A 13853-nucleotide genomic window follows, 5' to 3' on the forward strand; every position below is an offset into this window, starting at 1 on the left:
TTTTTAATCTTAATTGTACCATTCTTAAATATATCAATTTGTTATATGTAAAATGTATCCCTTTTTAATATAAAATGTACCCAATTTTTCAATATAAAATCCATTCAAATTTTTTAAATCCATTTTTAAAATTATATGGGTACATTCTTTTTCGTTGATTTAAGAATGTATCCATGTCAAGTTTAATTGAAAAACTTTACTAATATTATTAAGCCTAATATCTTTTATTTTCCTGTGGTTTTTGAATAATGTTTTGGTACAATAATTTTTTTTTTTTGGTCAATTTGATGAATGTACCTACACACACACACACACACACACACACACACACACACACGCATATATATATATATATATATATATATATATATATATATATATATGTATGTATATATATATGTATGTATCTATATATGTATGTATATATATATGTATGTATCTATATATGTATGTATCTATATATGTATGTATCTATATATGTATGTATATATATATGTATGTATATATATACATATATATGTATATATATATATATATATGTATGTACGTACATGCACACAGTATAATAGAAAGTATAATTTATATTTTATTATTTTTAATCCCACCAATTATGGGTTTTATTTAAAATCTCATTAATATAAACAAATACACATTTCAATTTTTAATTTTTAATTTAAAAACTATAGTAACTTACATTATTACATTAATGTCAGGGACTTCAATCAAAAACTAAAAATAGACAAGGTTTCAATCAAAGAATATTGATAGCTAGAAACCGCATCCAAAGTGTCCCTTTATTTTTAGTTTACCCTTTGCGTTATTTAACACTTATTATCTCGTATTGTCTTAGATAATTTGCTTAACTTTGAGAGAATAATATCTAAAATCTCAAGCTTATTTATTGACATGAAAATACATTAATACTAATATGAGCTGTAAAAAGTCACAAAACTTTGAAAAAAGAGTATTAGTGGATAGGGACTGTGTCAAAGTTTATCTGCCATTTAAATTTGATCGTCTATGTATAGCTGGGAAATAGACAAAAAAATGGCCCATTTTCTTAATCTTGGACAGAAATAGGACAAATCGACCATGCACAAGCCATACACACATGCACAAAATCAAAATTACTAAAATACCCACATATAAATACTAAAAATCATCAGCTCATTGTATCACTTTTCTCATTTGGAAGATAGGGATGTTGAGAAAGCTCTGCGTTTCTGGGTTTTGGGTTGACTTCATACCTCTGATTTCAAACAAATGGATGTGAAAGAGAGGTGAGAAGAGTGAGGTCGGGGTTTTCAGGTTTGAACTCAAATTTGTGAGCTATGTGTGTTATTCTTCCATAACCAAACACAACAAATTCTTCAATCCTTAAAGATAGGACGTTTGTACCATATTTTATGTTTTGGCCGGAAAGTTCCATTTTTTCTAGCAACAATTTCTGATTCAAGTGTTCCATTGCAGAAATTTGTGAAAATTTTTTCGTAATGTGCATTACTACATCTTAATATGAGAAGCAGGAATGTTCACTAGTTATGATGCACGTATGTTGTGCCCTAGAATTTAGCAAGTATGACCACAACCTAGTTGGCCTCGGCGGTAGACAAAATTAAGAAAAAACTTAGAAGACGTTAAGGGTCATGAATGTCCATGAAATAACGACAACGAGTATCATGTTTTCCACGTGCACAATTAAGCGATGATTGATATACGTAACAAGACTTTTCAAACTGCCATTATAACCTTATATACGTAACAATTATGTTTTAATTGTATCCAATATACCAATAGGTTACCGTTAAAGTTTCTTATTGATGCGAAAAGCAGCTCGTTGCTCGATCTTCAGTTCTGTGCATAGCATGTGCATGTATTGTATATATGATGTGCATGTGGTTGCATATAGTGTATATGGTGGTGATGTCACATGTGATGGCATCATTTTTCTGATTTTGAAGAGAGAGCTGTGAGCTCTGGGTTTTTGAGTTGGCTCAGATCTGTGAGCATATCATGTGCATGTCGTGTGCATGACAATGGAAATAAATGATTTTTAATGGGATTCCTAGAATTTTGGTTCAAGTTAGATTTGTGAAGTACAGATCTTTAAAGGATTTCTAGAATCTAGCCACCCACATATCCCCCCAACGTCGTTAATTGCATGACGCACGTCCATAACAAAACCGATGTCGTTGCACGTATTCATACAGATAACAAATTTGGGATTTTCTTCGAACTTAGAGGGAGAAGGCATTCATTGGCAGAGGAGAGAAAAAGATTGCAACAGAAAAAATGGTGTCTTTAGTTTTTCATAATGGATTTTGTTCGACATTTGAAATATTTTTTTATGCAGACTGGTAGATGGGTTTTGAATGAGATTTTGAATTTGGGGAAGAAGATGATGATTTGAGGAAGAAATCTCCAATGTGCAACTACAAGCACAGAAATGTGTTCATTTCCCAAAAAGTCCATTCAGCAAACACAAACAATCTCCAAATAAATCAAATCTTCTAACTGGATTTTCCATTATCTTTCACTTATCTAATAACAGCCAATAAATATCAATTTTAGAGAGAGAGAGTAGAGAGAGAGAAATCTAAAAATGGGAGGAAATAACCAATTTATAGACGAGGGCAATTTGATCATTTCAAGGTTAGAAAAAATCCATATTTATGTCCGATTGTTGTGCATACTGTGTGCATATTCGAAAAATCCTATTTTTGTCCCAAGATTAAAAAAATAGGTCATTTTTTTCTATTTTCTTATTTTATATCTTATTTGTTTGGTCCGTCCAAAATCAAAAGTAGAGGTCCCTTAAAGCATTTCCATTCCATCTCTTACCCCATCAAATTATCAATTAGGTGATTCAATCCCTGAAAACCAACAAAATCATCTCCAGCCCACAAACACGAGTCGGGTAATGGATTCAAGTAGTGGGATGGGGGATGGGCTCTTGTGCTTCTGAGTGCACGTATCCGTATTGTGGACTTGTACATTTCCAGCGGTGACAACGATGATGTCAGAATGATAAAGCAATAAAATGTGAGCTTATTCAGACGTGAAAGCAAAGACTTTAATTTCGAATGTGAAAGCAACAAAATAACTCCTATATGTATGTGGAATATGGAATAGTTGTTGCCCACTTTTCTTTTGATGTGTTTGGGCTTCGTTTTGTAATTAGCTCAATAAGAGAGGAAACAGGCTTAGTTGGTTGCGTTGAACATTTCATTTAATTACTCAAAGCCCAAATTGATTTTAAGGCCCAGTGGGTTAAAGGAGCTGAAATAAAGTCATCAACAATACACTTTTTGTTGTAGGCCTATTTAACTAAATAATATAAAGGATAAAGAGAGAGGGGTGTGGCACAGCAACGAGAGAAGAGAAATATGGATGTGTGATTGTGAGGTGTGTGTTATGTCACCCATTGTGCCTTTATTTATAGTAGGAAAGGTAAATTCCGTACCCCAATAGGATTACAACTCTAATATGATAATAATATTTAATCTAAGAGATATAGTAGAATCCCACAAGAATATCTCAAGACATAATAGAATTTACACGACCACATTCCTAAACAATTAGGATTGCAACACTTTTAAATTCATCGATATTTTTACACTAACGGGTGAGGAATAAATTGATTGCAAACTATTTGTTTACTTATATATATATTAACGTACATCAAAAGTTGAAATAATAAAAAGTAGATCGGTAAATACAATAGTAGGAAAACAATTAAGGGGTGCAAATTAGGATTGGGTAAAATGAGGTTGGGAATCCTTTTGGTGATATGGAGAAGTATTGCTAGCTAGTACTAGCATGGTGGTTATAATGTGGTGAAGAGGATGATTCCTGATCATGTCGTCTCTCATTGGCCTTTCTTGTTTCTTGGTTTCTGATCCTTAATGTCGTTTATCTTTTCCAGAACCATCAAAACCTCTTGCATGGATGGTCTGATTCTAGGATCAGGTTCTAGGCATTTCAGAATAAGCTCAGCTGCTTGGCAGGCACCTTTTAAGGAGTATTCATCTCCAAGCCCTGGGTCCATTATCTTCTTCAGCTCCTTTTTCTTGTGAAGCAACGGACTCACCCAGTCTACCAAACTGTGCTCGCGAGATGGCCGATTACTGTCAAGTGCCCGTAATCCCGTTAGCATCTCCAGTAATACAACGCCGAAACCGTACACATCGCTTTTTACGTACAAGTGCCCTGCATGCATGCATGTTTAGTGTTTGGAAAATCTTCACTTTTAATTGTAGCTAGTCATCAACTAAGGTAATTAACGTACACAAACTTGAATTAAATATTTTGGAATTTGAATACGTTTATATACTTTTGAATGTTTCATCTGTAATAAATCTACTCTTTTATATGCTTTTATTCAGGAAATTGTCAAACTGGGGGATATTTAAGTAATGTTAATTAAGGTATAGGTTGACAATGTCGTGACATATACATACAGAGGGGGTTAGAGTCCGATATATAAATATATATAGTAGCTTAAAAAATAAATTGGAAGTCAAGTCACCAAATGCAAGAATCATTCTTGGCCATAAGTGCAAGAAGAAAGAGATCACCATCACCAAAGTTTAAATATATCTTTAACATTATGTTTGGATAAAAAAATTTAAGATTATTAAACAATTTTAAAATTACAGAAATTAAAATGATGGAATTTCATTTTCTAGAATTTGTGAATTTTCTTGTTTGGTTAACTTAAAAGAACAGTGGAATTGAATAAGAAATTTGTTATTTTTAAACTTTCAATCATAGAAACTGGGAAATGACACATATTTACATGAAATTTAAACTTGGAAATTGGAAATCTCAAATTCCAAGTTTTTTTCCACTCGGAAATTCTGAATTTTTATATTTATGAATCCAAATAAGATAATTTATACACATATATTTATAAATTCTGATTTTTATCTAAAAATTACGTTTATTTCCCTAGTTCAAATATAGTATAAAAGTATTATTATTATAGCATGTGGAAATCGTCTATTGTTGACCAAGTCCAAAGCCAGCCTAGAGTTTCTCTCCTTTTCCCGCCTAAGCAAAAGTATAAAAAGAAAGCCACCACTTAAACATCAATAGGTCCGAGTAAAGCTGGGTATACTAACAAAGGAGTGATTTTGAAATTTGATGTGATCGATCAAACAATGGATTATCTAATTTAACCCATTGGTTTTCGATTTAGTGTTATTCTCCTCCCGAAAATTTGAGAAGATTCCAAGTTGGAATTTGTTGGATGTAGGCTACAGTTCACACAATTAAACTCCAAAATAAAAACAACACTAAATGATAACTAAGAAAAAGTTGTATGATTGATCTCTATTCATGTGAATATATATAAATAAGAAGACTATATCTAACTGTTAAGAGAATAATTATATTAAATATATATAAATTTTGTCACTTAATACTACGATCTGGTATTCATATTTTGAAAAATTTTAGGTTTGATTATAGCTAAAGGCGAATTTGAATCACATTATTGCTAGTCCATTGTGAGGCTTAGCCTACCCCCCCCCCTTTCTCATAATGTAGATAATATCGTTTATTAAAAAAAAAAAAAAATAGTAAGGAAGGCAAGTAGTGTAGATCCCAAAGACCAAACCATACCATTATATATGGTATAATGTAAATTTGTTTTACATATCTTTTACTAGTCTAATTGTGTATAATTGCATACATGCCCTTTATACAAAGCGATTTCTATTTTTTGAAAAAAAAATGAGATTAGGTGTCGGGCCCACTCCACATCGAATTTCAACAATCTAATCGTCTATTTTGTTAGTCTCGATTCATAGATTATCCTTGGAAAAATTTAATTCAATCCGAAACCATATGTCTATTTAACTATCAAGATTAAATTTCATTGTTTCTTATATAACAAAGTATTCGTTCATTTCTTTAAACCTAATTAGATGTCTTAAATATTTTCGCTTTGGCTAATATTTTTCAAGAATGATCTATGAGGTATAACTTGAAAAATGAACGGTTATGATCGTTAAAATATGATATGGTGTGGACCCCACAACTAATCCCTATTTAATAAAAAAAAAATAAGGATCCTTTCTCTTAAAGGCTTTCTAATTGCATATATGAACCTCTTGTTGACTTTATCAATTCCACGTGGTATCTCAATGTGATATTGGCTAAATATGAAAGTGGGAATTTTTTATTGTTTGTGCAAATCAAATAGCTTGTAGAGGGCGTGCTTGCTTACGAAATTCTAAGTTTTCTTTTAGGAGAGTAACGTAAGTAATTTTAAGGTTTTTATTTAACGAAAGTAATTTTAAGTTAACACGAAAATTATTATGTGCGTTTTTTGGCTAACTATTATTATGTGCTTTGATACACTAACTATGGAGAATTTTTTAGTGTGTCCAAAGTAATGTATTACATGTTATAACACAAATAGACAACAACATTAGTGAAGAAAAATCTACCTCACCCATAATCTAACAAGTCTATAATCAATAATGAATCTATGACACGACCTAAAGGTAATCGGAATCAAAATACATAATTGAATTCCGATTACGAAATACTTCAATGTTCACCGAATATTGGAGAATGAAAAAGTTGGTCGGACCCATGCGAAGTTCGGAATCCAACTCCAAAATGGGGAGAATTGAATTCCTTACATTTAGGTGATATTTGAATTTCGGGTTGTTGAGGAATCCGAAATGGACATTTCCCTCCCATTATAACATCACTTATTTCTAAAATTCCAAAATTGCCATTCGCATTAACCCAACACCACTAACCGCTACCCAATTTACTATAAAATTTTTATTCTTGTTAAATAAAATTAAAAGAATTAAATTTTAGTGCGTTTAATATTTAATGAATAGAAGCATCTAACCTTTTTTTTTTTTCCTTCTATTAGTTAGTATATAAAATTCAACAAGAAAGTATTATATAAAATAAAATATTTCAACTAAGCATTTTAGTACTTATATTGATTTTCATTCCAATTTAAGTGAATTAGTAAATAGTTTATATGTAATCTATACCAATTTTATTATGATTACAGAAAGTTTTTTTTTTAATAAACAACTTCAACATGAATCCAATTCCGACTCATCTCTTTCCAACTCCTCATCAATTCAATTTCTCTTCAAAGTTCCTTCCATTTTAATTATGGATTAGTAAACAAGCCACTAGATTTATGAACAAAATGAAGAGTTTAGAGCCAACAGGATCCTCTCCGGATCCTTTTGGTGAGGATCCTAGAGATCAGTGAATCGTGTTCGTTTATTGTAAATTGTGCGGTTAGTTTTTGTCGGATACTATTTGTGTTTAATTTTAAATAAAAATATTTAAAATGATTTCTAACCGTATGATGTACAATAAACGGACATGATTCACGGATCCCTGGGTCCTCATAAAGAGGATCCGGATTCGAGTTTAGAGTTCTATAATTAGACTATACATATTAATGATTGGACTCATGTTATTTATGTGGATTGGTAACTACATGGGAACTACTTTTATTGTATTTTCAAAATAATCAGCTGTATAAAGAAGTAGTTAAATGTTTAATCAAGTTAATTATAATTTGGTGGAGGACTTGGTAGCAATGTCCAAATAAAACACCACAATAAAATGTTGAAGTTTGCACAATAGGTTATAAGGTAGAATGAGTTAAAATAAAGAATGAAAAAATTAGCGAGTTGTTATTTGCATTTGATAAAAGCTATCACGCATTCCAGTGTAAACATAAGGAAAAACTTTCAATGAGCAGAGTGCAAGAAAATATTTTCAGTTTATTCAAAAATGCATTTGTGTTAAAAATTATGTTTACCAGTTGCGACATATTCTGGAGCTGCGTATCCGTAAGTTCCAATAATACGTGTGGTTACGTGGGAGTTTCCATTCATAGGCCCCATCTTTACCAGCCCAAAATCTGAAAGTTTCGCATTGTAGGCCTAGAAAACAAAATTTCCATGAAAAAAAAGTCAATAAAAAGGAAAAGAAAGAAAACAAAAAAATCAAGAGTGTTTAAAGATGTCAATTTCAAAATTTATGTTTCATTCTCTATACACGTACCGGATCCAGCAAAATATTGGAGGCCTTAAAGTCACGGTAAATGACTTTTTCTGAGTTGTGCAGATAAGCAAGGCCTCTTGCAGCTCCAATTGCTATCTTTAGTCTTATTTCCCATGGAAGTGGTTCTTGACCTTCTGTACAATTATCATTCTCTTGTTAATTTGTTATAAGTAATGTTAGAGAGACTAAAATTGTAGACAAATTTTTGAAAACTAAAAGACATAGAAGTTGATGATTGATTTATTATTTATACGTTGATAAACATGCTTATTCTTATTAGTGACACATCATTCAGTTTGCAAATTTAGTTTTCAAATTTGATTTTCCTAGAGCATAACCCATTTGTCATCTTTACTGCCTACTTTTTGACTTTCCATACGAAGAATGAGTAGACAAAAAAAAAAACATGCACACGATCACGGCATTTTATTAACTATTAAATGTGTAAGATAATGCTAGCGAGACCAACTATTTAGACTAAATTTTGTAAATTATATGATGTGGTTATTGGTGATTAAATTATTATTTAAGTGTTGATTAACGTACTTATTTCATATTTTTAACACATCATATGGTTGGTTATATATATATATATATATATATATTAATCTTACTTCTGAAAAGGTGGTTTTCCAAGCTGCCTTTCTGCATATATTCGTAGACGAGAAGGAATTGGTTTTCTTCGCAGCAATGTCCCAACAGCCTAACGAGGTTTGGATGACGACACTTCCCCAAGAAATTCACCTCCGCCTGCATATATACCAACTTAACTATTTATCAGTCTCTGCTAATAATTTATATATTTTCATGCAAATGCTAATATATATTTTGTGTTTATGAATGGAAGACCAAGACCAAGCTAATCATGATTCATCAACCACTAGTACTACTGCTACCTTAAAAATTGAAGTATGCAATCACGGAAGCCATACGTGCTCGATCCACTATATACATTACCCATTTTTTGATTATTGGAATCATTTTTTCTGTGTTAGCTAAAGACGTTTGATAACCATTTTATTTTTGTTTTTTGTTTTTTATTTTTTGAAAAATTGAAAATTTGTTTGTAATTGTTTTTAACAGAGAACTGAAATTTTGTGAGTTTTCAAAATTTGGTTTGATTTTAATTTTCAGATTTTTTTTTTAAATGAAAATAATTGCCAAACAAATTTCCAAAACTTAAAATTGAAATGATTTTAGTAACAATGACATCATGTGCCTAATGGTTCAGGCCATGTCTACCATGAAGAGAAACAATTAACTCAAATGTTTGGTGCCTGCCATATGCTTAATTAAGCCATACTAAATAATACTAAGCATATGATCATGTCAAGTTACACACACACACACACACATATAATATATTAATATCATGCAAATTAATTTTCCTCGGCCGGCAAAAGTAAAAGTTTAGCTAGTATCCAAAAATATTGTGTATATAAATATGTGCATAAGTAACTTCAAAAAAAAAGTGTGCATTATATTACTATCTATCGCTACACCCTAGCTAAATAAAAAAATAAAATAAAATAAAATTACTTGCCTGCCATTCTTGGTGACCTTGATAGCTATCTGAGCTGGACTTCTTGACTGCAACGGCCAAGCCGACGCCTCCCTTTGATGGGGCATACGTTGAGGCATCGACCCAGCCCTTGAAAACCCTTCCGAAACCTCCCTCTCCTAGTATTGTATCTGGTCGGAAATTTTGAGTACACTTCTTCAGCTCTGCTAACGTGAACTCTTTCAACCTTGGTATACTTTCGATTGGAGCAGCTGTAGCTGCTTTATCAGGAGGAGGAGGAGGAGGAGGAGGAGGAGCCACACCTCCAGCTGCTTCAGTATAATTATTTCTGCTGCTGCTTTTGCTTAATATCACTTGTGCCTTTCTTTCACTTCTCTCCGTTGTTCCACCAGTATTTCTTTTGCCACTAATATTCCTGGCAACTTTTGTGGTGCTGGTCACACTTTTTCCAACGAATCCATTTTTCTTGTTTTCGTATCTCGATGCCACTGCAAATATATATATATGTTTATAAACGTGCATGTAAATAAATCCTCTTAAATAAATTCGCGTTAATAAGCACTTAAAGTGGAAACCAAACAATTTTTCATGGCAACCAAACATAAAACAAAGAAGGAAGCAATTGAAGAATTACTTTGGAGGGGAATATTAGTAGTAAATATGCATGTACACACACACACACACACACACACGCACATCGCGTTAATAAGCACTTAAAGTGGAAACCAAACAATTTTTCATGGCAACCAAACATAAAACAAAGAAGGAAGCAATTGAAGAATTACTTTGGAGGGGAATATTAGTAGTAAATATGCATGTACACACACACACACACACTCACACACGCACACATATACATATACCTGGGGTAGGCAGCTTGGTTGTAGATGATGGGCTATGATTATTAGTCACCGGAGATCCGTAACAGTTTCCCATGGCGAGCGAGCGATCGACTGATAATTACTCTCAATCTCTGTGATCGAAGGCACGTTGACCTTCAAGTGTACCCAGCTAGAGGAGGTAGCTACTTAATTTGATCCAGATATATGTTGATGCGGTCGTCTGGTGTCTGTCTCCAAGTTCCTGGAAAGAGTGGGAGAAGCAACGAGGAAATAGCCAAAGCAAGAAAAGACTGGCTACCTATACAGCTTGATATGTACGTAATATGTATGTATGTGGGACTTTTTCCTTTGGACTTTTTCCTCTGGACTTTTAAACACCCAGAGACTGATGCGTTAGTATTTTTATACACAACGAATATTATTTACACAGTATTGAGGGAGAAAAGGCAATATATATTTCTAAAAAATTGGAATGAAAGCTCAGGCTATTAGAGAATTAAGACCGCATGATAAACTGGTGGAATTATACGTGATGCAGGTCAATGGCAGAGTCACGCAGACCAATCACTGTACCTCAATTTCTTCATTCATTGGGCCCGTTGTCGATCGGGATTAATCAACAATGTCCACAGTATCTAATGAGTAGAGATACACTTATCACATTTTTTATATAATATTCGTACCAATTCTTTAATAGAGATAAGGGCCACCAATAGATATAGATCACATTTCTATTAGAAATGTGGTACAAATATGATAAGAGTAGCAATATTTTTATATCTGATATGGTCATAAAAAATTAGGGGTGGAAAAAGATGCTGAATATTCCAAACCGAACCAAATCGAAAATCCCAAAAATTTGGGTACCTAATACCGAACCAATCCTGAAATTTCGGTACTGGAATCGGTCTCATATTTTCATTCATTCGGTAATCCCAAATCGAACTGAAAAAAAAATATATATTATTTAATTATATATATATATATATATATATATATATATATTTGGAATTGTAACAGCCATTGGATTTGGTTGAGATTTAATCTTAACCATTGAATACAAATCAAACCCTCAGAACTCAGTCACATTCTCTCTCTCTCTCTGTCTCTCGACTTGACCTCACTTTATCACCCTCCTCGCCGATCTCTCTCCATCTTCGAATCCGGCCACACCCACATCACACAAATGACTCACCTCTCTCTCGACTGACGTATCACCTCTCTGATATCTCTCTCTTGACTTCTCATCCCTCACTGTGGATGAGCCTTCCTTCATGACACAGAGGCAGAGCCACGGCCACCGGTGCCGCTCACCTTTTTGATCTTTCTCTCTCTCGACTTCTTCATCCAGATTCCAGTGCATTGTGCACTGATTCTCCCCCAAATCAGGTAAATTTTGGAATTAATTCAGGGTTGAAATTTAATTTAGGGGTCAAATTCTAGATTATGGTTTGTGAACTTTAGCACTTGGAAGATACTAATATGGAGGTTGATGATTTATGGTTTATACAATTAGCCTTTACCAAGCAGAGTAAAGAAAGAGATTGATGAAACTTGAACATGAGGTTAAAGATCCGGTATGTCACAAATCATCTCTCAAACTCAACTTTTTTTTGGTCCATTATTTGATTTAGCTTCTTGTTTGGTTATGGGAAATTAAGATTTGATGTTAATGCTAAGTATATATCCGAACGTGGAGAAGGATATTTCAGATTGTGTATATGATATATGTTCGATAATTACATCAAAAAATTAAGAAGAGTTCTTGCATTTTTTTGCAGATGTGGTTGAATTAACATTGAAAAGAATTGTGCTTAGCCCTAGATTTTGTTATTTTGCACAATAGTTGTGCTGAGTTTGTGTTGCTGAGTTCTTGTTTTGAGGGTCATGAAGTAGAAGATATGTAATGGGAGTTGAGCAGTCTATTGTAGTCCAGTTGCTGTTGCATTATGCTTAAACAATGATGTACATGGCTCCGATGTTTTGATTCTTGAAGTTGAAACTTTTGCTGAAACTTCTAATGTTTTATGGTATCTTTATTGAAAATTTTAGTGCTAGTAGGTAATTGAAAACTTGTATAAGTTATATGTTTGATAATATGTTCTTGGATAGATTTTTTCTCTCCCTTCCTTCTTGTTTGCGTAATCGCATTTGAAATTCTATGGCTTATGAGTCTTCATTGTTTATTATGTGGGTAGAGCAATTGGTGGCCCAAAATAGATTGCATTGGCTTCTGAGTCTTCATTTTTTATTATGTGGGTATGAAGTTAAAGGCTCAAAATAGATTGCATTGGTGGCTCAAAATAGATTGCACAAACGCACATATGACATATTTGTATGTATGACAGATTTGTATTAACGAAATTGGGCTGACAAATTCAATATAAAAGGCTAAATTTTAGCCCAAAAGCCCAATATGTCAAGTTTCAGCCCAATAGCCCAAAAGCCCAAAATCAAACTTTAATCCCAATTTGTCCCGAAATCCTGAAACTATTTTGGGATTCCCGAAAATTTGGTTTAGGATCGGTCTTGAAATTGGGATTCCCAAAAATTTCGGTTTGGGAATCGGGATATGTTTTTCGATTCTGTATCTCATACCAAACCAGCCCTATAAAAAAATAGAAAATACTTGAAGGATAATAATTTTCACATTCTTATTTTCACTCATCACAAACTCAATTCTTTTATGGTTGTTGGATTAAAAAAAAAATAAAAAAACTAATAAGGTTGTTGTATTTAATGTTTAACATTGTGTGATTGTGTAAATTCTTAATAGATTTGGTATAATTTGGGAAGTAAATGACACACCCTAACCAAAATCAGGGCGCGCTGGCCGTCACGCGAGAGTGACGTAACCATGTGCACAGTGCGGAAGCCAAGAATAGTAATAAAAGTACGAATAAATAAAAACCAAGCTATACACTGATTAAATAACATACATGTGCAAGCGTAAGTGTTAAAAACAATGTTCAGAGCATGGAAGACTTAATGCAGTCTGGGGGAAACAAACACTAAATAAACACACCCAAATGTGGTCCTACACTGGTGATAATCTGTCAGATATGCCGTGAATTCCTCGAGAGCCACCAAGAAAGCTATCCAAACTAGAACCTGGAGAGGCGCAAAACAAAAAACGTGAGTGGGCAAAAACAAAGCTTTTCAAAATCATTTCAATATCAAAAGTTTTAACCCCTCGCCGTAAAACCTGTATAGTTTCCCAGAAAATAGAATATGCACACATATAAATATAAAACATGCTCAGAAGTATGCCATGTTGAATGCCTCTAAATAAAATGTAAGTACTCAGGTAATGTCAATCAATGCCATATAATCTGTCAGTCGGAGTCACCTGACGTGACCTGTATGGCTGAATCTAGAGCTCAAATCCCCAACTCACTAACTATACCTACACACGAGTCGGAACCACC

General features: G+C 33.0%; 1 protein-coding gene across 1 annotated transcript; it reads right to left on the reverse strand.

Annotated features, from left to right (window-relative positions):
- Positions 1–3533: 3533 nt before the first annotated feature.
- On the reverse strand, positions 3534–10608 carry LOC103952899 (receptor-like cytoplasmic kinase 176). Its single transcript, XM_009364589.3, is given in 8 exon segments — positions 3534–3809; positions 3811–3885; positions 3887–4209; positions 7817–7940; positions 8062–8195; positions 8676–8811; positions 9605–10071; positions 10447–10608. Coding segments are annotated over 8 exon segments (1392 nt in total). The 5' UTR covers positions 10520–10608; the 3' UTR covers positions 3534–3749.
- Positions 10609–13853: the final 3245 nt, after the last annotated feature.

This window comes from the organism of the source record quoted next, unplaced genomic scaffold (assembly GCF_019419815.1).
Source record: "Pyrus x bretschneideri cultivar Hongxiangsu unplaced genomic scaffold, Pyrus_bretschneideri_v1 Contig91, whole genome shotgun sequence".
In the NCBI taxonomy this organism is placed as follows: Eukaryota; Viridiplantae; Streptophyta; class Magnoliopsida; order Rosales; family Rosaceae; genus Pyrus; species Pyrus x bretschneideri.